At 41.5% G+C, this 21,934-nt stretch overlaps 11 protein-coding genes across 11 annotated transcripts; 7 read left to right on the top strand and 4 right to left on the bottom strand.

The window, feature by feature from the left end:
* Positions 1 to 82: 82 nt before the first annotated feature.
* ALG9 (dolichyl-P-Man:Man(6)GlcNAc(2)-PP-dolichol alpha-1,2-mannosyltransferase) lies at positions 83 to 1,750 on the bottom strand (the record flags this gene model as incomplete). The annotated part of the gene is made up of 1 exon (XM_018130944.1): positions 83 to 1,750. The coding sequence occupies one exon, from the start codon at positions 1,748 to 1,750 to the stop codon at positions 83 to 85; it is 1,668 nt and encodes a 555-aa protein (XP_017986433.1).
* A 508-nt stretch (positions 1,751 to 2,258) lies between these two features.
* PHO13 (4-nitrophenylphosphatase) lies at positions 2,259 to 3,188 on the top strand (the record flags this gene model as incomplete). Its single annotated transcript, XM_018130943.1, has 1 exon — positions 2,259 to 3,188. The coding sequence occupies one exon, from the start codon at positions 2,259 to 2,261 to the stop codon at positions 3,186 to 3,188; it is 930 nt and encodes a 309-aa protein (XP_017986432.1).
* Positions 3,189 to 3,365: 177 nt separating this feature from the next.
* On the top strand, positions 3,366 to 5,033 carry MGS1 (ssDNA-dependent ATPase MGS1; the record flags this gene model as incomplete). The annotated part of the gene is made up of 1 exon (XM_018130942.1): positions 3,366 to 5,033. The coding sequence occupies one exon, from the start codon at positions 3,366 to 3,368 to the stop codon at positions 5,031 to 5,033; it is 1,668 nt and encodes a 555-aa protein (XP_017986431.1).
* A 117-nt stretch (positions 5,034 to 5,150) lies between these two features.
* YPD1 (Ypd1p) lies at positions 5,151 to 5,561 on the bottom strand (the record flags this gene model as incomplete). Its single annotated transcript, XM_018130941.1, has 1 exon — positions 5,151 to 5,561. The coding sequence occupies one exon, from the start codon at positions 5,559 to 5,561 to the stop codon at positions 5,151 to 5,153; it is 411 nt and encodes a 136-aa protein (XP_017986430.1).
* A 2,187-nt stretch (positions 5,562 to 7,748) lies between these two features.
* RAP1 (DNA-binding transcription factor RAP1) lies at positions 7,749 to 9,824 on the top strand (the record flags this gene model as incomplete). Its single annotated transcript, XM_018130940.1, has 1 exon — positions 7,749 to 9,824. The coding sequence occupies one exon, from the start codon at positions 7,749 to 7,751 to the stop codon at positions 9,822 to 9,824; it is 2,076 nt and encodes a 691-aa protein (XP_017986429.1).
* A 370-nt stretch (positions 9,825 to 10,194) lies between these two features.
* AW171_hschr21262 (uncharacterized protein) lies at positions 10,195 to 11,685 on the bottom strand (the record flags this gene model as incomplete). Its single annotated transcript, XM_018130939.1, has 1 exon — positions 10,195 to 11,685. One exon carries the CDS (start codon positions 11,683 to 11,685, stop codon positions 10,195 to 10,197), a length of 1,491 nt encoding a protein of 496 aa, XP_017986428.1.
* A 453-nt stretch (positions 11,686 to 12,138) lies between these two features.
* CDC13 (telomere-binding protein CDC13) lies at positions 12,139 to 14,652 on the bottom strand (the record flags this gene model as incomplete). Its single annotated transcript, XM_018130938.1, has 1 exon — positions 12,139 to 14,652. The coding sequence occupies one exon, from the start codon at positions 14,650 to 14,652 to the stop codon at positions 12,139 to 12,141; it is 2,514 nt and encodes an 837-aa protein (XP_017986427.1).
* A 104-nt stretch (positions 14,653 to 14,756) lies between these two features.
* Positions 14,757 to 16,369, top strand: AW171_hschr21260 (uncharacterized protein; the record flags this gene model as incomplete). Its single annotated transcript, XM_018130937.1, has 2 exons — positions 14,757 to 14,781; positions 14,850 to 16,369. The coding sequence occupies 2 exons, from the start codon at positions 14,757 to 14,759 to the stop codon at positions 16,367 to 16,369; spliced, it is 1,545 nt and encodes a 514-aa protein (XP_017986426.1).
* A 296-nt stretch (positions 16,370 to 16,665) lies between these two features.
* CHS1 (chitin synthase I) lies at positions 16,666 to 19,725 on the top strand (the record flags this gene model as incomplete). The annotated part of the gene is made up of 1 exon (XM_018130936.1): positions 16,666 to 19,725. The coding sequence occupies one exon, from the start codon at positions 16,666 to 16,668 to the stop codon at positions 19,723 to 19,725; it is 3,060 nt and encodes a 1,019-aa protein (XP_017986425.1).
* A 217-nt stretch (positions 19,726 to 19,942) lies between these two features.
* On the top strand, positions 19,943 to 20,472 carry DTD1 (D-tyrosyl-tRNA(Tyr) deacylase; the record flags this gene model as incomplete). The annotated part of the gene is made up of 2 exons (XM_018130935.1): positions 19,943 to 20,007; positions 20,079 to 20,472. The coding sequence occupies 2 exons, from the start codon at positions 19,943 to 19,945 to the stop codon at positions 20,470 to 20,472; spliced, it is 459 nt and encodes a 152-aa protein (XP_017986424.1).
* Positions 20,473 to 20,702: 230 nt separating this feature from the next.
* Positions 20,703 to 21,767, top strand: DUG3 (glutamine amidotransferase subunit DUG3; the record flags this gene model as incomplete). Its single annotated transcript, XM_018130934.1, has 1 exon — positions 20,703 to 21,767. The coding sequence occupies one exon, from the start codon at positions 20,703 to 20,705 to the stop codon at positions 21,765 to 21,767; it is 1,065 nt and encodes a 354-aa protein (XP_017986423.1).
* Positions 21,768 to 21,934: the final 167 nt, after the last annotated feature.

Below are 21,934 nucleotides of genomic sequence, written 5' to 3'. Positions count from 1 at the left end.
AGATATTTTCTATTATTGTCTAGGTATTGCAATGTAACGATATACTAAGTCGAAATAGAATTCGAAGGTATTGTGTAAAGTCTTAAACGAGTTCACCCTTGATCATTCTTTCAAAGAGGCAGAAATTTACAAAATTTGCCTTGTAAAATTTCTGTACTAGGGACTGAACACTCTTGGGAAGCGCTTCTATTAGTGATGGTGGTAAAGCAAACGCTCTGCCAAAGAACTTAGAGTTGGCAACATCGATAATTGGACTGCAAGATACCGCTGCCCAATCTGCCGACATTTTAGTTGGATCCAGAGCATCCCGAGAATTGTCACTTTCCATAATTATGTCAACATAGTACTGACACTTTTTCACAGGAACCAGCTTCCCAGCGTCAAATAGGTTAAATTTATTCATGTTTGGTGGAGTAGTACGGATTGAATCAAATATGGACGAATGCTCCAAGAAGTCACCTGGTAGCAAGCCATTGAACCCAGAAGATACAAAACCCAACCTATGAGAATCTGGCAAGAAAAACGAGTTTGGAAAGTGATACCATTCCCGACCAATACAGACCTGGATAGGCTCATCGTAGGCGATAGCAGGTTGCAACGCAGAAAACACCGTTAATGGTGCAGTGTAATTGTTAATCAAAGCTATTATACGTGTCGTAGCTTGAATTGCAACAACTGCAAGGGTAAGGAGTTTGAGAAGTTGTCTACTTGTTCTTCTATGTTTCAACATCCTCAAAATCTTCGCGTATCCAAAACTTGCTGCCAACGTGATAAACCCGTAAATTGGGTATAAAAACCTTTCCTCCTTATGAGGTTGCAGAATAAAAGTAGTTAACCAGATCATAATAGAACCCCAAATAGGCCATAAGCGCTTGTGAGACAACCCGAAAACGGAAAGTATCAGCACTGGGATTGGCAGGTTCAGCAGTAGGTTAAATAAATAATAATACCATGGTTCTGTACCAAAAATATTAGGACCAGCCGCTTCATCAGCGTTGATAACGTTGTACCTTACAATATTCCATGGAACCAGCGTCAATCGCCCATACATTATAGAATCAATAAGAACGACTATTCCTGTAATCAAAGACAACACTAATGACGAGGAAAACCCTGTACGTAACGTATCAATTAGCCTATGGTTAAACACATAATGGATGACCATTGGAACGCTTAATACTAACACAAAGGGCCACCCCAGCATACCAGCAGCAAAGTTGTAGAACAAAAGTGATACAAAAGGTTTTTCATTGTGTTTCGACAAGTACCGCAAGGAATCTCTCAAATACCCCAGAAGAAAGATCATAGCAATCGAGGAGGGCAGTAGTTCCACTGATGCATGGAACCATCCTGGATTAAAGATCTGAAAAACCAGCCAAGCATTCGCAACTGTATCTGAAGTACTCTTCAAAAGTTCATCGTATAACCTTTTCTCAAAGATAAAACTCGTTAGGCCTAGAACAGCTCGAGCAAAGTAGAACAAAACATATCGGGGTGAGTCCTCATAGATTAAAAATCTCTTTACGGCGCTTAATATAGCATGGAAAGGAAGAAGAAATGTCCATGATCTAATAGAATATTCAGGTGAATATTCCCATGTCTGCTTACCGAATCCCCGAACTAACAAATTCAGTGGCTCCCAATAGTTATACGACTCATCGCAATCTGATATCAGCGAGAAGGCAGGCTGCACAAATAATCGACAAACTAGAAGTACAACCAGCACCGCAACAGTGACATTAGACCTCATTATGTTCTCATACTCATCCTATGTGTATAAAATTTACGTGTTAAGTAAGATATTTGAACTAAAAATTATTCTCGCGCTATTTAACGACGCAGTGGTGCGCGAACCCCGCGAGATAATGTCCATATAACGTAATTTGGCTTTACTATAATAGAAAAGGCGTACATAATGGTACTAGGAACTTGAAAAGTATCCTAGTGGACTTCTTTTATACATTTCTAACGTTTTACGTTCTCCCATCATCACCGTAGTAATTATGTGCTACTAGTCGTAGTTAAAAAAGCTTCGAGCTTTAACAGCATGAACTTCTAATGAATGAGCTTATAGTCCCATTAACTGTAATTAACGATCCAGCCGGCTTCAAGTGCAATATTTAATATATGTTCTTAACACCTGGCACATGTTTCTAATCATTAAAAGTTTCAGTTTGTTTTCTATTTAAATACTAAATAAAAAAGACAAAGAGACACATACAATGGAAGAAGCTCAGGAAGCATATTCTAACCCCAAAATGACCGGTAGTTCTCTTCCAACCAAGATAGAAAGCAGAGAGGCTGCTGAAGAGTTCATGAACAAGTATGATTCGTTTTTGTTTGATTGTGACGGTGTTCTATGGTTAGGAAACTATCTATTACCCAACATCCGTGAAACGCTTGCAATGTTGAAGTCACGGGGAAAGAAGCTCTACTTCGTGACTAATAACTCCACGAAGTCCCGTGCGGCGTATATGAAGAAGTTTGCGTCCTTTGATATACCTGTTAGCCAGGACCAGATTTTCACATCATCCTACGCTGCTGCGCTATACGTCAGTGGTCACATCGGGTTGGTGCCAGGTCGCGACAAAGTTTGGGTATTTGGCGAATCGGGTATTATCGATGAGTTGAAACTTATGGGTTACGATACATTGGGCGGTAAGGACCCGCTGTTGGACATACCCTTTGATCCGGAGACGTCTCCATTTTTAGTTAACGGCCTTGATCCAGATGTTAAATGTGTCTTAGCAGGGTTGGACACAAATGTTAACTACCACCGTATGTCTGTAACGTTGCAGTATCTACAAAAACCCGGTGTTGCATTTGTGGCCACAAACTTGGACAGTACACTACCATTAAAGGGCGTTATTCTGCCTGGCGCCGGTACCACTATTTCAAGTCTAGTGACAGCATCTGGTAGGGAGCCAATTGCATGTGGCAAACCCAATCTGAACATGTTGCGGTCCATTATTGACGCTACTAATTTAGATACCTCCCGAACATGTATGGTGGGCGACCGTTTGAATACTGATATCAAGTTTGGAACCGATGGGATGTTAGGAACCCTTTTAGTTTTAACTGGTATTGAAACAGAAGAGAATGCATTAAACCCAAACAGTGAACTCCCAAGACCTATGTACTACTCTAAAGGCTTAAGCATGCTATATGAGTTAACAAATGACGCATAATAAGCTTTTTTAAAATGTTTTAAAACCGGTTTTTTATATAGTTATACAGATACCTTTTTAATAGCCTTGTATTTCAGTTTTATTAACTTTGACATGGAAGAAATAGCATCCGGACTACGTTACCCATCGGATAGGCTAAATGCACGACTATTGAAGTGAAACAAAGCCATTTGATCTATGAGCGGAAGTAAAAATCTTGAGCAAATCATCGCATGTCCTGTTTGTAACAAGAACGTTAGTTTTTCTACTATAAATGATCATCTTGATAGATGTACCGCTCGTTCTAATTCTACCACGGGAGAAAAGACTTCCTCTCTGTCTGAAAATCCAAGGAAACGTAAGCTAGAGAAAGCTTCTGAAGAGATTGCTGACGATGTCGAAGTTATAGAGGATGTTGGTAGTCCTTCGGGTTCTGGCCCTATAATGCATAGTAAGCGCGCGGTTACTACCTCATCAATGGAATCTGAGGTGAAACAATGCAAGAGAATAGCACATTTACCACTAAGTGAAAAGCTGAGACCTAAGAATCTGAATGAATATGTTGGACAGCAGCATATACTATCGAAGGAGAAAGGAGTTCTGTTTAAATATATTAATCAAGGTACTATTCCATCGATGATACTATGGGGCCCTCCTGGGGTTGGGAAGACTTCATTAGCGAGGCTACTAACTAAAACTATTAATGAAGAGCGCAAAGCTCAGCTGACATATAAGCTAGTGGAGACTAGCGCCACAAAAGCAACTAGTCAGGAACTGCGAACGATTTTTGAGAACTCGAAGAAAGAGTTCAATCTCACCAGGCGAATGACAGTGCTTTTCATTGATGAAATACATCGTTTCAATAAGTCACAACAGGACCTATTGCTTCCACACGTAGAAGGCGCTACCGTTGTGCTAATAGGTGCTACTACCGAGAATCCCAGTTTTCAGTTGAACAATGCACTGATTAGTAGGTGCCAAGTTTTTGTTCTTAGTAAATTAACAGTGGAAGAGATAACCATGGTGCTAACGCGTGGAATTGAGTTGCTGAATAAAATCCGGCTACTAGTATGGGATATAAAGGTGCCCGTGAAACTGAGTCCCGAGGCTCTGCGTTATATAGTGGATGTTTCTATTGGCGATGCGAGAAAAGCGCTGAACCTGCTAGAAATGGTGGAGGTTTCCACCAGAGAATCGCTGTTAGAGACACCGCTTTCAATTGAGCAACTGAAAAAGCTGATACAAAGCAATTCAGCAGACCTCCGTACGTACTACGATGCAAATGGAGACAACCACTACGATACTATTTCTGCATTCCATAAATCTGTTCGCGGCTCGGATGAAAATGCCGCCCTCTACTACCTCGCCAGAATGTTACAGGGAGGGGAAGATCCCTTATTCATAGCCAGGCGTATGATTAGGATGGCAAGCGAAGACATTGGGCTTGCGGACCATTCGCTGTTACCTCTGGCTGTTGCTGCGCATGATTCAGTGATGAAAATCGGCTTACCGGAGGCAGATTTAAGCTTAGCTCAATGTGCAGTTGCAATGGCCAGAGCTCCTAAGTCTGTGCAGCTATATAGAGGCTGGAATAAGGTCAAGGCCATGATTGGCGAGAATAAGTATAAACTGGCAAGTAGTGAGATCCCCATGCACCTGCGAAACGCACCAACCAGATTAATGCGGGAATTAGGCTATAGCGATGGCTACAAGTATAATCCTGATTTCAAGGATGGCAAGGTAGCCCAGGAATATTTCCCTGCTGAAGTACTGAATGAGGTCGAAAATAAAGATGAACTACTGTTTTTAGCTGGCAAGCACCTAGGGGACGTAGTAGACGAAGACTACCAATCTGACACTCAATAAATCGCATTACTACCGGTTACTTTACACATACATATGGAATTCTCTCTACATAAACTTACACAACATCTATATCCATTTATTATTTGTATCCCCTACAAACATTCAAATAAAGTTCTTTCATAACTCTGCATTATAGTACTTACTGAGTTCCTTCCTTGCGCACTGAAACTCCGTCTGCGCCATACTAAGGCCCTCCCTAATCATAGCGGTTATACTAGCGTCCGAAGAACTATCGGAAGGTAAGTTAGCCCGTTTTTTGTAGTTTTGAATGCGCTCGCAAGCCCACGCCATTCTTTGTAATCCCAGTGATGCAGAAGAACCTTTCAAAAAGTGGCCTAAACTTGAAAGCTTATCTAGCGAAGGGCATCCCGACTCCAATTCTTTCTGTATTTCCTTAAAGGTGGTTTCTGCTTGATCAATATATTGAACAACTAAACTCTGAGAAAAGCCTGGCTCATCCTCGTCCATAGAAACCACCTCATTGAGGATGTCCCAGTTAATGACCGCGGAGTTAGGAACGGTAGGCATTATTAAAGGGTAAAAAAGGCTGGGCTATCTAAATAACGTCCAACAATTCTTCAACTAGTAAATAGTAGTTGTTATGGAATCAATAGCGGCTAGATTTTTTATAGTAAATTTTTTTTTCTATTAAGTCTTGAAATGATGTATTTTTATTCAGTTGATTCGGAATTCCAAGTGAAACAATGGAAACCAGAAGCACATAATTACTTCACCACTTTTAAAATTACAGTGACTTTTAAAGTGAATATAATAGAAGGCTATGTCAAAGCTTGTTTATTGAATCTACGTTTACATGGATTTTCAGGCCGTTCTATCTGCGAGGGAATGTAAGCGGTTTCTGCTAGGAAGAATTTTGTTAGCCGCCGTATACGAGAGCTATATGAGAGTATTACCAACAGAGCGACCTATGGTCTGGAACTTTGACTTTAGTGGTTGGAGGTAGCGGTGCGGCCGGTATAGCCATGTAGCCCTCGCAAGGTTCACTCTTTCAATTACGCTATGCGAGAGCGCCAAGTTTTCTTATCAAAACAAGAGGTTAAACAAAAGCACTCGGGAGAAAGTCAAGCAGCGCACGCAGCGGCAAGTGGCACGCCAGGGGTCTTCCAGGCCCCATAAGCACCGCTTATGGCCTGCCATGCAACTCTGCCCGGTCTGCTACGAGATTATCTGCGATCCTGTATAATCACGTGATTAGTCAATGGGATCATTTGTGGAGTCGCGCCTTACAGTACCGGATGCCATGCCAGAGCGGCCGAGTACTCTGCGTCGCCCGCAGTGGCTTTGCCCAGGTTCTGCTGCTCAGTTCCGGCCACTCCGCGCAGCTCGGCACCACATCCGCGGCGATCACGTGTTTCTCAGCTGACATCCTACGTCACCGAGCTCAGTTCCGCTCTCTCGGGATAAACCCGTGACATCAAATGAACGGAGACTCGCCGCCTGGATGGAAGGCTATTTCTAAAATAAGAAGCGCTCTGAGCTACAGAACAATTGAAACACGAGATTACTTGGAACTAATAAACAAAGATCGCAATTAAGAACTAATAAGACGATATCGCAATTGAGTTTAATAATACAGATCACAATCTTGGTTAACCTGTTAGAGGGTTAACATCCATCGTATAGTTCTCCGCACACATGCTACTTAGCGCTGGTTTTTAAATGCCTATTGGACTCCTATTGCGGATAAACTAGTGATTAGCGGAGACGTTTTATCAGAGAATTAATTAAACGGGGAAAGAAGTCCGCCAATAAAATGCCTACAGAATTTTTTTGTCTTATGTGTTAAGTATGAGGTAAACACTTCCTTTTGTAGGGTGCCCTGGTAGGTGCTCTGTGGGCTCACTAGGTCCTGTGTGGTGCTCTGGGTGTAGTGTTGATAGCGGGTTTTTTATAGATATACGCTGTACCACAATTTGTTAACCAATGATCGACCAGCTTCTATTTTCTCCTTGTGGATATAATTGAAAATTACTTGGATTTGTTTCTTGAGTTATTGTTTATTAGTGAATAAATTGGTTAATAATTGGTTGCATATTGGTAATTACAAGTAATTATTCCTTGGTAAAGTGAATCAACGGGGAAATCGAGAACAAGGTTTTAAAGTTTGTTGTTGTCATTGCATATGATAAGGGTCATTTGTGGTCCTGACAATTATTGCTGTGGTGTGGAGCAGATCCAGGACAGAGACAGAGGAACCAAGAGATCGGTACTTAGGTTTGTGGGCTGTAAAATGCTCACAGGTGGGACGTAAAGTGCTCATAGGTAGGATTAGTTTTTGACGCTTCACGCGCTGTGGCGGAGTGTTTGTTGTCTCATGTGCTGGTCGCACGCAGCAGAGGTAGTCGTGGCTTCTATAAACGACGCTAGCACTGACTCATTCACCCCACCTTCAGCATCCTTGGCAGTAACTGGCAAGCCCAGTCTGTTATCGTGGCATAGCCATCGCCCGGTGGACTTAGCCGCCCACCTGGACTTCGCGGTTACCCTACCTTATATATCATTTGAAACGAATGGTTCGTTTGTTGATTTTTTAAAACCCAAAGCTTTCTAAATTAAAAACAAAACACCACCACGTATACCACCCATACCACTCATAGCGGGAAGGCCTTATAGCTATAGACAGGCCATCGTGAACTGTTTAGTTTCCAGATAAGATTTAGTTAATAAAGTTTCCAGTGGTTTCGTTGGATATAGATGTCTGATAGTCAAGAAGACTTTGATACAGCTCCCGACCATTTCTTGGAGCTAAAGTCGCATCATGGTATATTCCATGGGTTGAAGTTCTATTTCGCGGATGATGTCAACAAAGACTTCTACAAGTCTATTGTTACGAAACTAGGTGGGACAGTTTTGGATGACCCGCCTAAGGATGTACAGTCAGGCCAGTATATTGTTTCGCATGTTAATACCTTTGAGATGCCAACCGTGGACCCCCTGTTTTTAAGCAACTCGGCGGAACAGAATACGCTACTGAATATAGCACCTTTTATTTTGCCTCCGGTGAATGAAAACGCAGCCTACGATGTGGAAGTGCCTGACGCAGATAGCAGTATTGACAGTCGTATAACAAAGGCGAGTGAAAAGCAAGAGAGAGAGGCGCAGGCTCAGGCGGAAGCTGAAGCACGTGGTCGTCATCACGATGTTGCTTCGGCGGCTATTGCCGCAGCAGCAGCGTCACTTGGTCATTCTGAAGACGAGAGGGAAGGTAAGAAGGATGATCATGGGCTTCGCAGGCACGTCATGGACGCCGGGGTACGCTTGGAACAAGGCGAGTCTCCTGTATCGGACGTGAATGAAAGGAATGTTTCCGCAGATGCGACTGGAGCTGTGGCCATCGGAGAGCCTTCGAAAACGGTATTGAGCAGGTCCAGCAATCTCCCACCTCACAACAAATCTTCATTCACCGAGGAGGAAGATGAGTTTATACTAGATGTGGTGCGTAAAAATCCCACCAGGAGAACAACCCATACTTTGTTTGACGAAATTTCCCACTATGTCCCTAACCATACTGGAAACTCAATAAGGCATCGTTACCGCGTATATTTGTCAAAACGATTGAACTACGTCTATAAGGTTGATGAAAATGGTAAATTACTTAGGGATGAAAAAGGAGAATTTATTAAAACAGATGTTCTTCCACAGGGCCTGAAGAGAAAATTTACCGCAGAGGAAGACTACCAATTAGCTATCAATATTAAAACTCAGTTTTACAAGGATATCTATCAAAGTGATCCAACTACTGGGGAATCTTTGATTAGAGATGATGACGAGCCAAGCACTGTTGCGAAAAGAAAGATGGTTATGGATCCAACATTCATCCCAGGCAAGGAACCAAGTTTCCAGGAGTATACTGTTGGAGATCGTAGAGGCCCGTTGTCCCGTGAATTTTTCAAAACCTATGGCGAAAAATACCCTAAGCATACTGAAAACGCATGGAGGGATAGGTTTAGGAAATTCCTACTTAATTATGGAATTGATGAATATATTGCTTACTATGAGAATGAAAGGGCGAACAACAGAATCCCTGAGCCAATGAAGAATATGACGAACCGCGTGAAGCGGCCAGGGCCAGCTCCAGGAAACTATAATAACGCTAAGAAAGTGAAGTTTATGTCACCAACTGGCCAGCAGCCTACATCTGCGTCCACCAACCAATACACAATACCTCAGGATGACTTGTTAGACGAAGAGACCTTAAGTTTCATCACTGGGTTGAAAAGGGACTTATCCAGGATGGAGAGTCACCAGAATGCTGCACCAGATGTTCCATTTGAGTATACACAAGAGTTGGCAGAATCTATTCGTAATAACTTTGCTATGGAGGAGACTCAGTTTGATACCATCAATCCAGATGAGATACCTTTCCCACCGCCAATTGCCACAACAGATTTATTTATGCCTGAATTCTTCCATTTTGCTTCTACTAGAGAGTTTTTAAATAAGGTTCATGACATTGTCAACAGAACGTACCACACATCGCAGGCAGAGAAATTAGTAGAAGATCTTCGGGACGAATGTGGCATTAGAAAAGCTTTTAGTACCTCTATTTTAACCGCTCTTTCCGGTGATCTAATGGTTTTACCCAGGTATTTCCTCTGTGCGTTCAGGTACTCTGCAAATCCACCAATGAATGTTCCTGGTATCTGGACTAAGGAGGACGATGAAATGTTAAAGAATGGATCCGAAGAGGATATGAAGCTGCTTGTTAAAAAGCACGGTACCGGTAGAATAGAAATGAGGAAAAGGTTTCATCAAAACGACTTAGTATAGTAGTGTTACATCACTATCGACACATAATTTTGTATAATATTTGTTAAATTATAATTCTATTTCGCGGGCATCATCAACTAGTCAATTGCAAATATTACGTACGCTGGAGACTATCAAACTACAACATATGAGCATTAAATTTTGTAAATATTATTATTATATTCAATTATCAAGCCATAGTGAGAAGAGAACTGAACTGCGTTTAAATCCATTAAAATTGCAGTCAGCAACAAATTAATTATAAAAAATTATCACTCGATGCCGCTATTAAGAACTAGTATATTCTAAATTTGACGAGTTCCAGTTATCCACTGAAATAAAAAAAAAATTTTAGTCAAGTAGAAAAGGTGACATAGCTAGCTAAAGGCAATTAGTGACCTCTGACTAGATTGGTTCCCTTTTGGACTGCAGCTGCACCTAATTCCTTCACCTTCTCGTAACCACCGCGACCGGAAGTGGTGTCAGTGGTGTGAGTGTTGGCTGCTCTAGACTGGTAGTCGGTAGAGTTGATAGTTGGTTTACCAGTGTCGTAACCAGCAGTCGAGCTGTATGGCTTAGTTGCTTGGTATTCTGGGCTGTTAGTCTTTCCGGAAACCTTGTGTACCCCACCGTAATACACACCGCTGTCCTCGACGTAAGGGTCGGCATGGGTAGCAGTGTTGCTTGTAGTGTAGTTGTCACGAGCGGAAGTGTCATTGTAGTAGGAGTTTTGGTTTTTGTTCTGGGTTTGGTATTGGGACTTTGGTTGTTGTGTTTGGTAGTGTGTCTGAGATTGGGTTTGGGTTGGGTAGTTAGCGGTGGTGGTAGTAGTAGAGTAGTTCTTTTGCGTTTGAGGAGAACGAGCAGAGCTGTCCTTACTCATAGCAGCAGCACCAGCGGCACCAGCGGCGCCAGCGCCGACTGCAGCAGCGGTAGTGCCCTTGTTACCGGTACCGTAACTGACGTTTTGGAAGTCCTTGTTAGCAGAGTAACCTGGGTTAGCACCAGAGTTAGTGTTGTAAGCACCGTAGGCAGCATGGTTGTCGAAGCGGCGGTCGAAGCTGCTTGCTTCGTTACCAGCCATGACTTCACCATTGTAGTTGTTACCTTGGCGCTTACCGCTGTTAAAAAAACCCTTTCCCTGGCCGCGACCACTGTGAACAGCAGTGCTGTTGTCAAAAGAAGCGTCGGAGTGAGGGTCGTAGTAGGTGTCGTTCTTACGGCTTCTGTAATTAGTGATAGCTCTGAAAGCAGAAGCGAAGGTAGACCATAGACAGTTTAGGAACAACAAGAAGACAGAGGTCCATAGGAAACCGAAGTTCTTCTTACCCAAGTTAGCTCTACGACCAGCATCTCTGAAACCGTTACGGCCCTTGACAAAGCATGCAGTGTAGAAACAAGCAGCCAAAGTCAAGAAGAACAAAGCTGGCCATAATGGCAAAGCAGAGACAATGTGAGCACGTTCAGTGAAAATTGATGCAATTGCTGGTAGCAGAGACATCAACATGAACGCTAAACTGATCAACAACATAGCCCATGCTAATCTAGACAAGTGGTAGTAGGTGTTTCTGCTGTTTCTAAACGTCTGAGGCAAAGCAGGAGTGTCTCCAAAGTTGTCTCTTGGAGAAAATGCACTTGCAGCTTTACTACGAGAACAACGTCCAATAGTGTTTGGTTGTTCAAAGTATTCACAGTATCTGTAGTTATACCATTTCGTAGTATCTGGAGCATTTCTCAATCCTCTAGTATCAGCTTCTAACCAATGGAAGCCCTTCAAAACACCAGTTGTTCTGGCACCGGACAAAATGTTAAAGAGGGTAAACAAAGTTGAACCCAACAATAATAAGAACGAAAGCGACGTAATTACACCATTAAACTTCATCTTGTAAAATTTTGTTATTAATTACAAATTTCTCTCGATTGTGAAGGTAGCAGGAAGAGTTATACCAACGGCCAGACCCGATCATCCCGCTCTATATATACTCTTAGAGTAGATTAATGAATTCATCTCCAAAAATAGGTAATTGCAGTGATTTTTTGCTTCTCTTGAGTAACCCCCTTGATGCCAAAATCAATATATCGTAGTCTCTATTATTCTGTTAATAGTCAACTATGCTATTCGTTTTTTCAGCAAACCCCTTTTTTTTAAAATTCATAATAAGGTTGTTGCGATGACCTACAGAATTTCAACACCCCTCTCTAGCAGAATAATAAGTTTAGATGGTCTCCTGGATTTATTAGGTAACTTGTATCCATTTCTTTGCGATATTGCTTATGGGTTGTGGGGGTTCACGGTTTCATATAGGAGAACTTGATTATAGTTCCAGGGTAACTCTTAACGTAATATGGGTACAGAAGACATATCCTTCTCATGTTTGACCTGTAACTGGAGCTGTAGCTTTAGGTCATCTAGGGAGCATTCTACAGGACACCACGTTAGTATGGTTTTTGTAGCAGAAATTTGTAACTGACCAGGCAGCAGATAGAAGTTAAAGACCTTAAGGTTTAGTTGCTCCAATTGAGTATCTAGTTGATGCTCGGGGCCTAGGAAGTATTCTAGGTTCGCTTCCCCGATGACCTGGATTTTAATTACGTCTGCAGGACTTAAATGTGTTGATGTAAGAGCATCGTTTGTCAAGTAGATTGTAATTTTGTTTTCGGCAGCAAAGACCGAGATGACCCTACCTCTTATCTTGAAGAGCTTTCCTTGAGCGAGAGAATGCATTGAGTTCAGAGATGTTATATCAGGGATATCATCTATCGTGTAAGCGCTTATGTCCTGGTTTATGGAAGGAATGTGTGCAACATAGTGTGGAGAACTGTTGTGTTGCAGTTCTAGAGTTGAATCCGAGATTAGGACTGCGTCGTGTTGTAGAGAAATAGGAAACGACACAACATAACGCTTGAAGTTGTGAAAGAGGGCTTTTTGAGGAATTCTTTCGACTGCCCGTGTGTAGAACTCATCGAGCAGTCGTTTCTCAATGCCAGAAAACTTAGCGGGGCTTGTTACTAGCTCAACGTTACGAATGATGCCGTTCAATTTGGAATTGTAGAGCTTTATATCTAGCTTTAATCGAAAGACCATTCCAAAGTTAGTTAAGTTTGTATCGCGGCCATTTCGGCAGTCAATGAGTCGCCGCCCGTAGTATTTAAGTGTGAACTTATCGATATTAATGATAAATTCAGGATATGCCTTTGTATAAATACATTCCTCGGGCTTTACGCGAACATTATAGTCAATAATATATGGGTCCATCTGACACCATATGTTAGAGTTACTGGTGAAATCAGTGAACGAAAAGTGGTTAACTTTCGCTCCTGCAGGTAGTCTTGCCCCTACCAGTAGGGCAAAAACTGTAGCAGACGTAGTATTAGTATCGATATCCTTTATAGCCATTGGGGTGGCTGCACTGAATTTTTGACGCTTATTATCTTGTAAGTCCAATAGGTAAGGGTCCGCTGGTATATCCAGGTGTATAGTCTCGAGTTCCCAGCAACATGTGTGATATTCATTGATAAAATGTAATGGAGCCTTTTTAATGGTTAGTGTTGCAGAATTGCGCTGCAATGTGTGAGCCAGATTTTGTAGCGCCTCCCTTCCATCCAACTCTGGGTTTATACGACATTGGTTGAAAACATAATCAATATCTGATGCGAATATTTCAATGCAATTCACATTAGTATCCAAGTATGATACATTCAACAAGTCCTTGACTGGGAAATACAGCAGTAGCCAAGAGCTTACCGGTATCTGGTCATCATAAATGCTTGGCAACGTCCCGGCAACCTTTCCGGATATAGTAAATGTATTTCCAAAATTGCTGTAGTATAATGTGTCTATGGTAACTTGGTTCAGTTCTTCCGGCTCTATACTTCTTGCCTTAAGCTCTCTAACAGTGGATGGGGGATCTTGCCATGAGCGTCCTTGCATCTCTTTATGTAATTGTAAGTTCCAATGGACCTGGCTGGCCCCTCTAGGAGTATTGTTCGATTTGATTTGTAACATTTTGGATATAGGTCGCATATGATCCATTAAAACCTGAGAACCAGTACTATCGCTATTAACTGTGCTGTCATCGATTGACTCTTCATCAGTATTAGGAATTGGGCAGTCCATTGAAAAACCGGCATGAGCCCTTGCAATGGGATTAAAAATGGGCTGTTCTCTTTGAGAATTAAAGTCATCCTGAGATTCTTCCATTGATATCAGCTTATTCGCTCCAAATAGTGGGTTACTATGTCTAATGGACTGATTCGATATATTCACTCTATGATCAAAATATTCCTTCAATGGGCCTGTAAAAGACTGAATTCGATCTAAACTAAACTCGTTTCCACTCCTGTCAAGCATAATAAGGTTGTCGACGATACCGTCAACATTTCCCCAGTCAGTTGGCGACAGCTGGTGGCCGCTTTCTTCCTTATTCCTAAGCTCCCTATCCAAATCTATAGGTATCAATTCATCCACATTAATGATTCCATCACCTTTATTTGACACAAATGTACCCTTGCAACGTAAAAAGCATAGGTGCCGTAAATGTATCTTGTCATAATCGAACCCTGCTTCTTTAGAGATTGTTACGAACTTCAGGTAAAAGCAGCTAATTAGTAGACCTAGTATAACCTTCGTCAGCTGGAACAGTTCAAATGTATGACAATGTAGCTTAACTATATACGGCTTTGCGTCTTCTTTCCCATGTTCAAAGCTTTGTAGAGTTAAAATGCAATGTTTATTTGGTATAAGACTGATTCTGGTAAGAACCGCTATAAATTTGATATTCTGAGCTATTATTTCATCATCTGAGTAGAATTCATAAAGGCTAGATGGTTTCGATATGTATTTATACATGCTCAACACTTACTAATCATCTTACATTTTGCGTATATGATATCCCGTTTCTCTTTAGTAAAACTTTTTACCGTGTCCCATCGCTAACACTAAATCCACATAACATGGGCAAATTAAAGGCTAAAAATAGTATGTTAATGCTTCTTGGATGTTTTGGAGATCCTAATTGTTCATTATAACTGACTTATGGCGACTAGAGAATGGACCGAGCTCCAACGTGCGGACTTCTATCACTCAAGATGACTTGTATGAAGAAGCTGTGAAACTTGAAGAACAAGCTGAAAGGTGGATATTATCTGACGTCGTCAAAACGCTTAGGTTCTATTCAAAAGCTTACGAAACGTATGAGCAGGCTTTGAAGGTGGATTCAGGGTCTATTAGTGATTCTTACAACATTTACTATAATGAAACTCGTTTATTGCTGAAAATTTTCACTGAATACACTGGTGCAAATGGGTATATCAACGTTTTGAAGTATGTGAACTTGAGTGGTGTGCCAGGGCTGAATGAGATTCTTTTGCCTCTCTCAGCTATAATCCAGAAATTTGAATTCGTAGTTTCAGAGTTCCCCGATCACTGTAGCTGGGATCTTTATTTCAACCTAATGACATGCTATTTGACTTATGCTGAATATGTTGATTCTCCAGCAGGTTCAGAATTGGTAAGTATTAGCACACGGTTCATAGAATTATCCCACCAGGTGCTTCGGATGCATTCTGAAGCATTGGCCGACTGGTCCTCACCAGAAAATAATTCCCCAACTGCAAAGGAAATCCAAAAGCAAAACACTGATGTAGATCTAAGAACTGGGGCTGGTATTCGTCATAATACACCTTCTCAGTCTGAAACTGAGCTTTTGGTAATGTTCGACGGGATCACCCCTCAAACTTTCATAGATACGTTGGTCACAACATACAAGTTCATCTACGCTATTACAGAAATACTTATGGATTTCAAGTCAGACCCTGTTCAGGATATTAATGAAGCTCAGGTGAACTATTTGGAAGATTTAATTGCGAAATTTTTAAATCAAACGGACGACGCTTTTGGTTCACTGTCATTCACTGACACCCTTGATGTCAGCGAGTTACAGCTGGCGCGGAGGGCAATAAATGGGCTACAAGTTGCTGCAACAGGCCAGCTGGAGACTATCAAAGAATTCCTTAATCAGTCTACAACTACAGAGATGGAAGTTCTACTTAGCAGTGTTGACTTACTCCAGGCTGCATATCCGTTCGTGCCAAAAATGCAACAATGGGAACTCTGTTGCTTACTGAATACGACTTTAAAAAGTTGTCAGGATATGCTAAGCACAGAAAGTAATAGTATTAAGTCTGGCAAGAGTAAACAAATGGATCAATTGAGTGTTACTGTGTTCCGTTTATGTGATGTAATGGTTAGTCGCGCTGACAATGAAATACGTCGAATGCAAATAGAACAAGCATCAACTACAGAGAAAAGCATGGAAATATCCGATAAAACTGAAATCCTTCATAAGAATGCTAAGGTACTATTAGAAGGAGCCATGGAGATTGCAAAACAGCCTTGCGGATTACGGGAATATGTTATCGACAAGCTAAAGCGCAACTATATTTTTCTCCAGGCAAAATTAAGAGCCTGCGTTATCTCGGGTGACAATGGCTATGACTCGGACGAACTGCATGATCTCCTATCTTCCTATCCCCAGTACTGTATATTTCAGACTTCGAGTGCTTGATGTACGTTGTGGTTTCCTTTGTGGCTAAAGCAATCCCAAAATACCGTTTTTGCTCAAAATGCGGAGCTATCAAAGTTTCGTTCCGAAGTAATTGTCAATAGTGGTGTATCGAGGTTGCAGCAATTGCTTGAATCTGTAATGGGAAATGATTAAAGGGTAGTATATGAAATCATTGAAATCTTTTTACTATGTCAATTCATTTGGAGCGTTTTATACTGTAACAATGCAACAAGACTCACGACGTTGTGCTATAATATTCTACTACAGGATTTCAAATCACTACTGATAGGACTAGAATGAATGTGGGGTATTCAGTCGGAAATTCTTCGAATACTACTGGTGAACAGGATACGTTTCGGAGACGTAGTGGGAACCATGTTCGACCGAATTTAAATAATATGCCGACCAACCGCTCAGCACCGAACCTAGTTCGTTCTCCGGATGGTGTATACCAGCATCCAGTGGACCCTAGTTCTGGTCGGGTGCACAATGCGATGCCTTGTTATCAGCAATTGCCCTCGCCTTTGACAGACGACAGGAGATATACAGTACAAAACTATTCCGACACATTTCATCCAAGGGATCCTTCAGAAAATATTTTTAATCCACGAGCGCCATACTTACATGGTGATCCATTTTCTAACAGAAACGTCGATGATGTCAACAACGGTGTGGAACCTTATGAATATGTAGCCTATGATCATTGTTGGCACAAAAACAAAAGACCGGTATCAGCGTATAACAGCATGCCATATTACCACGGCCATCGTAATGATCACGGTATGATGCATAATAGCCATTGCAATAATGATGTCGAGGATTATGTGGGTTATATTGACCAGCAGGGCGATGATTATCAGATTAACACATATTTTAATACTCGCGACGAAGTGGTTAATCCATCTATACCCAATGGCTATGTATCAGACTATGGATATTATGATTATGATAAAATGGCGGACCCAGCAGTCCATTTTACGGATAGCAACGGTGACTTTAAAGAGGTCTCGCATTATGGAATGTCTCCAGGTGTTACTCCAGTAGATGACTACGACGACATTTCAAATGAGAAGGTTGACTCGAAGAGTCCTCCGATAGCTCGTAATAAGCGTACTATCATGAGGAAGTTCAAGTTGTGGTTTGGTAATTTTGTTTTTGATTGCCCAATAAGTGACAGCCTTATTTCTCTGTATGCCAGTGGCATGAGCGATGGACAATTAACCAGCGAATATAGGTTCATGAGATACCAGGCTGTTACCTGTGACCCTGCAGATTTCCAGAGAAACAACTTTACTTTGCGCCAGTTGAAGTTTATGGTTCCGCGTAATACCTCGTTGATGATAGTTGTTACAATGTATAATGAAAGCGACGTGCTATTGGCGCGCACTTTAAAAGGTATCATGGATAATATTAAGCACTTCACAAAAAGGAGGAAGTCTTCTGTTTGGGGTGCTGATGCTTGGAAGAAGGTCACTGTGTGTATTGTTGCAGATGGGAGAAATGCTATTAATGAGCGTGCTTTGGCGTTAATGAGCTCACTAGGCTGTTATCAGGATGGATTCGCGAAAGATGAAATCAATGGTAAGAAAGTTGTAGCCCATGTCTATGAGCACACCACAAAAATTAATATCTCCAGAGTATCGGGTTCTAAAATCAAGCTAGCTTGCGGTGATAACACCGTTCCTGTTCAATTGCTATTCTGCTTGAAGGAAAGGAACCAAAAGAAAATAAATTCCCATCGTTGGGCATTTGAAGGCTTTGCACCAGTATTGCAGCCTAAAGTTATAATGCTATTAGACGTCGGCACGATGCCAGGGAAGGATTCCATCTACCAACTATGGAAAGAGTTTGATGATCCAAACATTGGTGGCGCATGTGGTGAAATAAAAACTGACTTAGGTCCAAGATATGCTAAGTTGCTTAACCCGTTGGTGGCTTCACAGAACTTCGAGTATAAGATGTCTAATATTTTAGATAAGACTACCGAGTCCAATTTTGGTTACATCAGTGTGCTACCAGGTGCATTCTCTGCATACAGGTATGCAGCATTAAAGGGAGAGCCAATGAAGAAGTATTTCATGGGTGAAAACTTAAACTCTACAATTTTTGTATCCAACATGTACTTGGCCGAAGATAGAATCCTCTGTTTCGAGATAGTCACTAAAAAAGAGGCTCGTTGGTTACTAAAGTACTGTAGGTCATCATATGGATCAACTGATGTTCCTGATAGGGTTCCTGAATTTATTTTACAGCGTCGAAGGTGGTTAAACGGATCATTCTTCGCAGCGCTGTACTCCTTCGTGCATTTTTATAAGATTTGGTCGAGCGGACATACATTCGTAAGGAAAATTCTGTTAACCATCGAATTTGTTTATTTGTTCATTACTACACTGATTGCATGGTTTTCTTTGAGTTCGTTTTTCCTCGTCTTTAGAATATTGACATTGTCACTCACCATTGTTCATCCTGAACAACCTGTATTCCGGTACCTTGCTGTTATTTTACTTTGGTTATATGGCATAAATGTGTTGATCATATTTATCCTATCTTTAGGGAATAAACCAAAAGGTACACCGAACTTTTACTTAATTACCTTCATTTTCTTTGCAATCTTGATGGTATATATGGTTTTCTGCGCATTGTTCATGGCCGTACACTCCATTGAACGTCTCATCGACGCTGCAGAATTTACTGTACAAGGACTATTCACTAGTGCAACTTTTAGAGACTTGGTTATTTCAATGGCTTCAACGTACTGCTTGTATTTCCTGGCATCGTTGGTTTATTTGCAGCCTACCCACATGATAACGTCTTTCCTCCAATACGTGTTGTTAAGTCCCTCGTATATCAACATCTTAAACATTTACGCATTCTGCAATGTCCATGATATCTCCTGGGGAACAAAGGGTGCCGTTGCAAAACCTTTGGGTAAACTTACATCCAAAGAGGACGGTTTTGTAAGAATGGAAATTCCTATTTCCTCTAAAGAAGTCGACTACAATTATAAGAAATACGTCCAGCTTTTGGAAACACCCGATGATAACGCCAAAAATCGTGAATCACCACCCTATGAGGATCAGAAGACCTCGTATCTAGCAATGGTACGATCCATGGTTATCATTATTTGGATCATTTCAAATTTTGTTGTCATCGCCGCTGTCTTAGAAACAGGCGTGATACGTTATCACCTGCATACTCCAACAGGACAAGAGTCAGAGTTACTAATACTTTCTAAGAATGCTTCAATTTACTTTTCGGTTGTACTATGGATGGTAGCTGTAATGGCGGCTGTTAGGTTTGTCGGCTGTTCCGTATATTTGGTAAGGAGACTTTCACAGAAATTTACATTGTTTTAATTACGGTTTATTCTAAACTATAATACACATTAGAAGCACCTTGTGCGAACTCAATTGACTTTATTAAGCTGTATATAATTGTTCTAAAATACAACTTGTGAGTAATACGGCTCTCGGCTTTAAGGGCATCGGTTCAATTTTTTATATTTAATTAGACTTAGCGGCCAACAAAGGAGAGCGCTAAGCACATCGTAACAAGCAAAGAAAACCCATTATAATGAAGATCGTGCTACAAAAGGTCAGCCAGGCCTCTGTCCACGTTGGAAATGAACTTGTATCTACGTATGTGATTGATAGAACTTTATATAATTTAAGACTTCGAGGAATGTCTACTAACATTAAGATCTGTAAAGCATTAAGCATGGCTATATGCTCCTAGTTGGGGTGTCTATAGAGGACTCAATTGAAGATGTTACCAAGTCAGCGAACAAAGTTCTTGCCCTGCGTGCTTTTGAAGATGACAGTGGTTCCTTGTGGAAGAAGAATATCAAAGACGTCAGCGGTGAAATCCTCTCCGTATCACAGTTTACATTGTTAGGTAGAACAAAGAAAGGCAGTAAACCGGATTTCCATATGGCCCAGAAGGGCCCACTGGCAAAGGAGTTGTATGACGAGTTTCTACTACAGCTAAAAAAAGAACTAGGCGATGACAGGGTAAAAGACGGCAAATTCGGCGCTATGATGAGCTGCTCTCTAACAAACGAAGGCCCGGTGACCATTATTTTAGACACTGAAGATAAAAAGTAAGTCGGTACCTATATACTCAATATAAAAGGATACGCTCAATGCTTTCTTTGACCACACTGAACGGGAGTCACGTGATTTTTCAAGTAGAGTTTTAGTCATGTCTCCTAGTGGACTAGACCTCTGAAAAGACACACAAAGCGAACAAGCGACTATAAAAACTGGATAGAAGCTGTCTCATTGAATCTCAAGAGTACCAGAACTGCAATATATTTAACTTTAATTCACTCAACATGTGTCGTTTTTTAATTTTTAAGGGGAAAGAACCTATACGTCTGTCGCATCTTCTGACGAACCCAGCCCATTCAATCATAAACCAGTCTTTCGATAGCAGGTTGCGGCTTGATGCAAGGCGCCCCATTAACGGAGATGGATTTGGTGTTGCATACTATTCCGACGACGAGGAACTGAATAATGGAGGTCCATGTGTGTTCAAGGCGATCACGCCAGCTTGGAACAACCTAAATCTGGAATCTTTAGCTGAAAAGACGAAATCAAGCCTTGTTTTTGCGCATGTGCGGGCTTCTACCTATGGAGTTTTATCATCCAGTAACTGTCACCCTTTTACGTATCATATGTTTACTTTCATGCACAATGGCGGCATCGCAAATTTCAAGTTGATCAAGAAGCGACTGCTGAACAAGATAGAAGACGAATATTTCAACCTTATACAAGGTGGTACTGATTCTGAGTACTGTTTTGCGTTGTTTTTGGACACGCTACATAAGCTAGGTCACGATCCCACAAGCTCAAAGCCTGTGAATCACAGAACTCTGCGTGAAGCGCTCTTGAAGACCATCGAGTACATTCGGGATTGGACCAAAGAGGTTTCAACCGCTCCAGGAGCAGCACACGAGCCCTCCTTGCTCAACTTTGCTGTAACCGATGGAGAAACAGTAGTCGTATCTCGCTATGTCACATCAAGAACAGACGAGGCGGCATCGCTGCATTTCAGCTGTGGCTCCAGTTTTGTTGAGTCTGCACCAGGCGAGTACCGGATGGAGCGTCTTGATCGCAAGCAGTACGTAGTTATGGTTGCAAGTGAACCGCTTACTTTTGAACGGGGAGACTGGACTGCGATGCCCACTAACAGTTTCCTAACAATCAAGAACCAATCAGTGCTTCTGCATCCTATTATAGACGAATACTACCAAGAAGATCCACTATACGCAAGAGATACGCTTCTCGCAGAAAGCAAGGGTCTCATGGGTTCGATTCCAGTTTCTAAAGCCACTGCCAAAGATGTTCCTCCATTGGAGAGAGAAGGTAGAGCAGCAATGTACATGAAAGACTGTTGATGTTACCCGGACACCGGATGAGTTATTTCATTTTTCAGTGTTTGGACCAGCAACATACGGCGAGCCGTTTACCTTCTACGTCTTATGGCAAGAACTTCTCGAGAGAATTTGCAAATATATCGCTCTTTTTGGGTCTGTGTTTATAAATTATCTACAATATACTCCAA

This window comes from Eremothecium sinecaudum, chromosome II (assembly GCF_001548555.1).
Source record: "Eremothecium sinecaudum strain ATCC 58844 chromosome II, complete sequence".
Classification (NCBI taxonomy): domain Eukaryota; kingdom Fungi; phylum Ascomycota; class Saccharomycetes; order Saccharomycetales; family Saccharomycetaceae; genus Eremothecium; species Eremothecium sinecaudum.
Note: the sequence above shows the minus strand (reverse complement) of the source record. Positions and strands in the feature narration are given on the sequence as shown.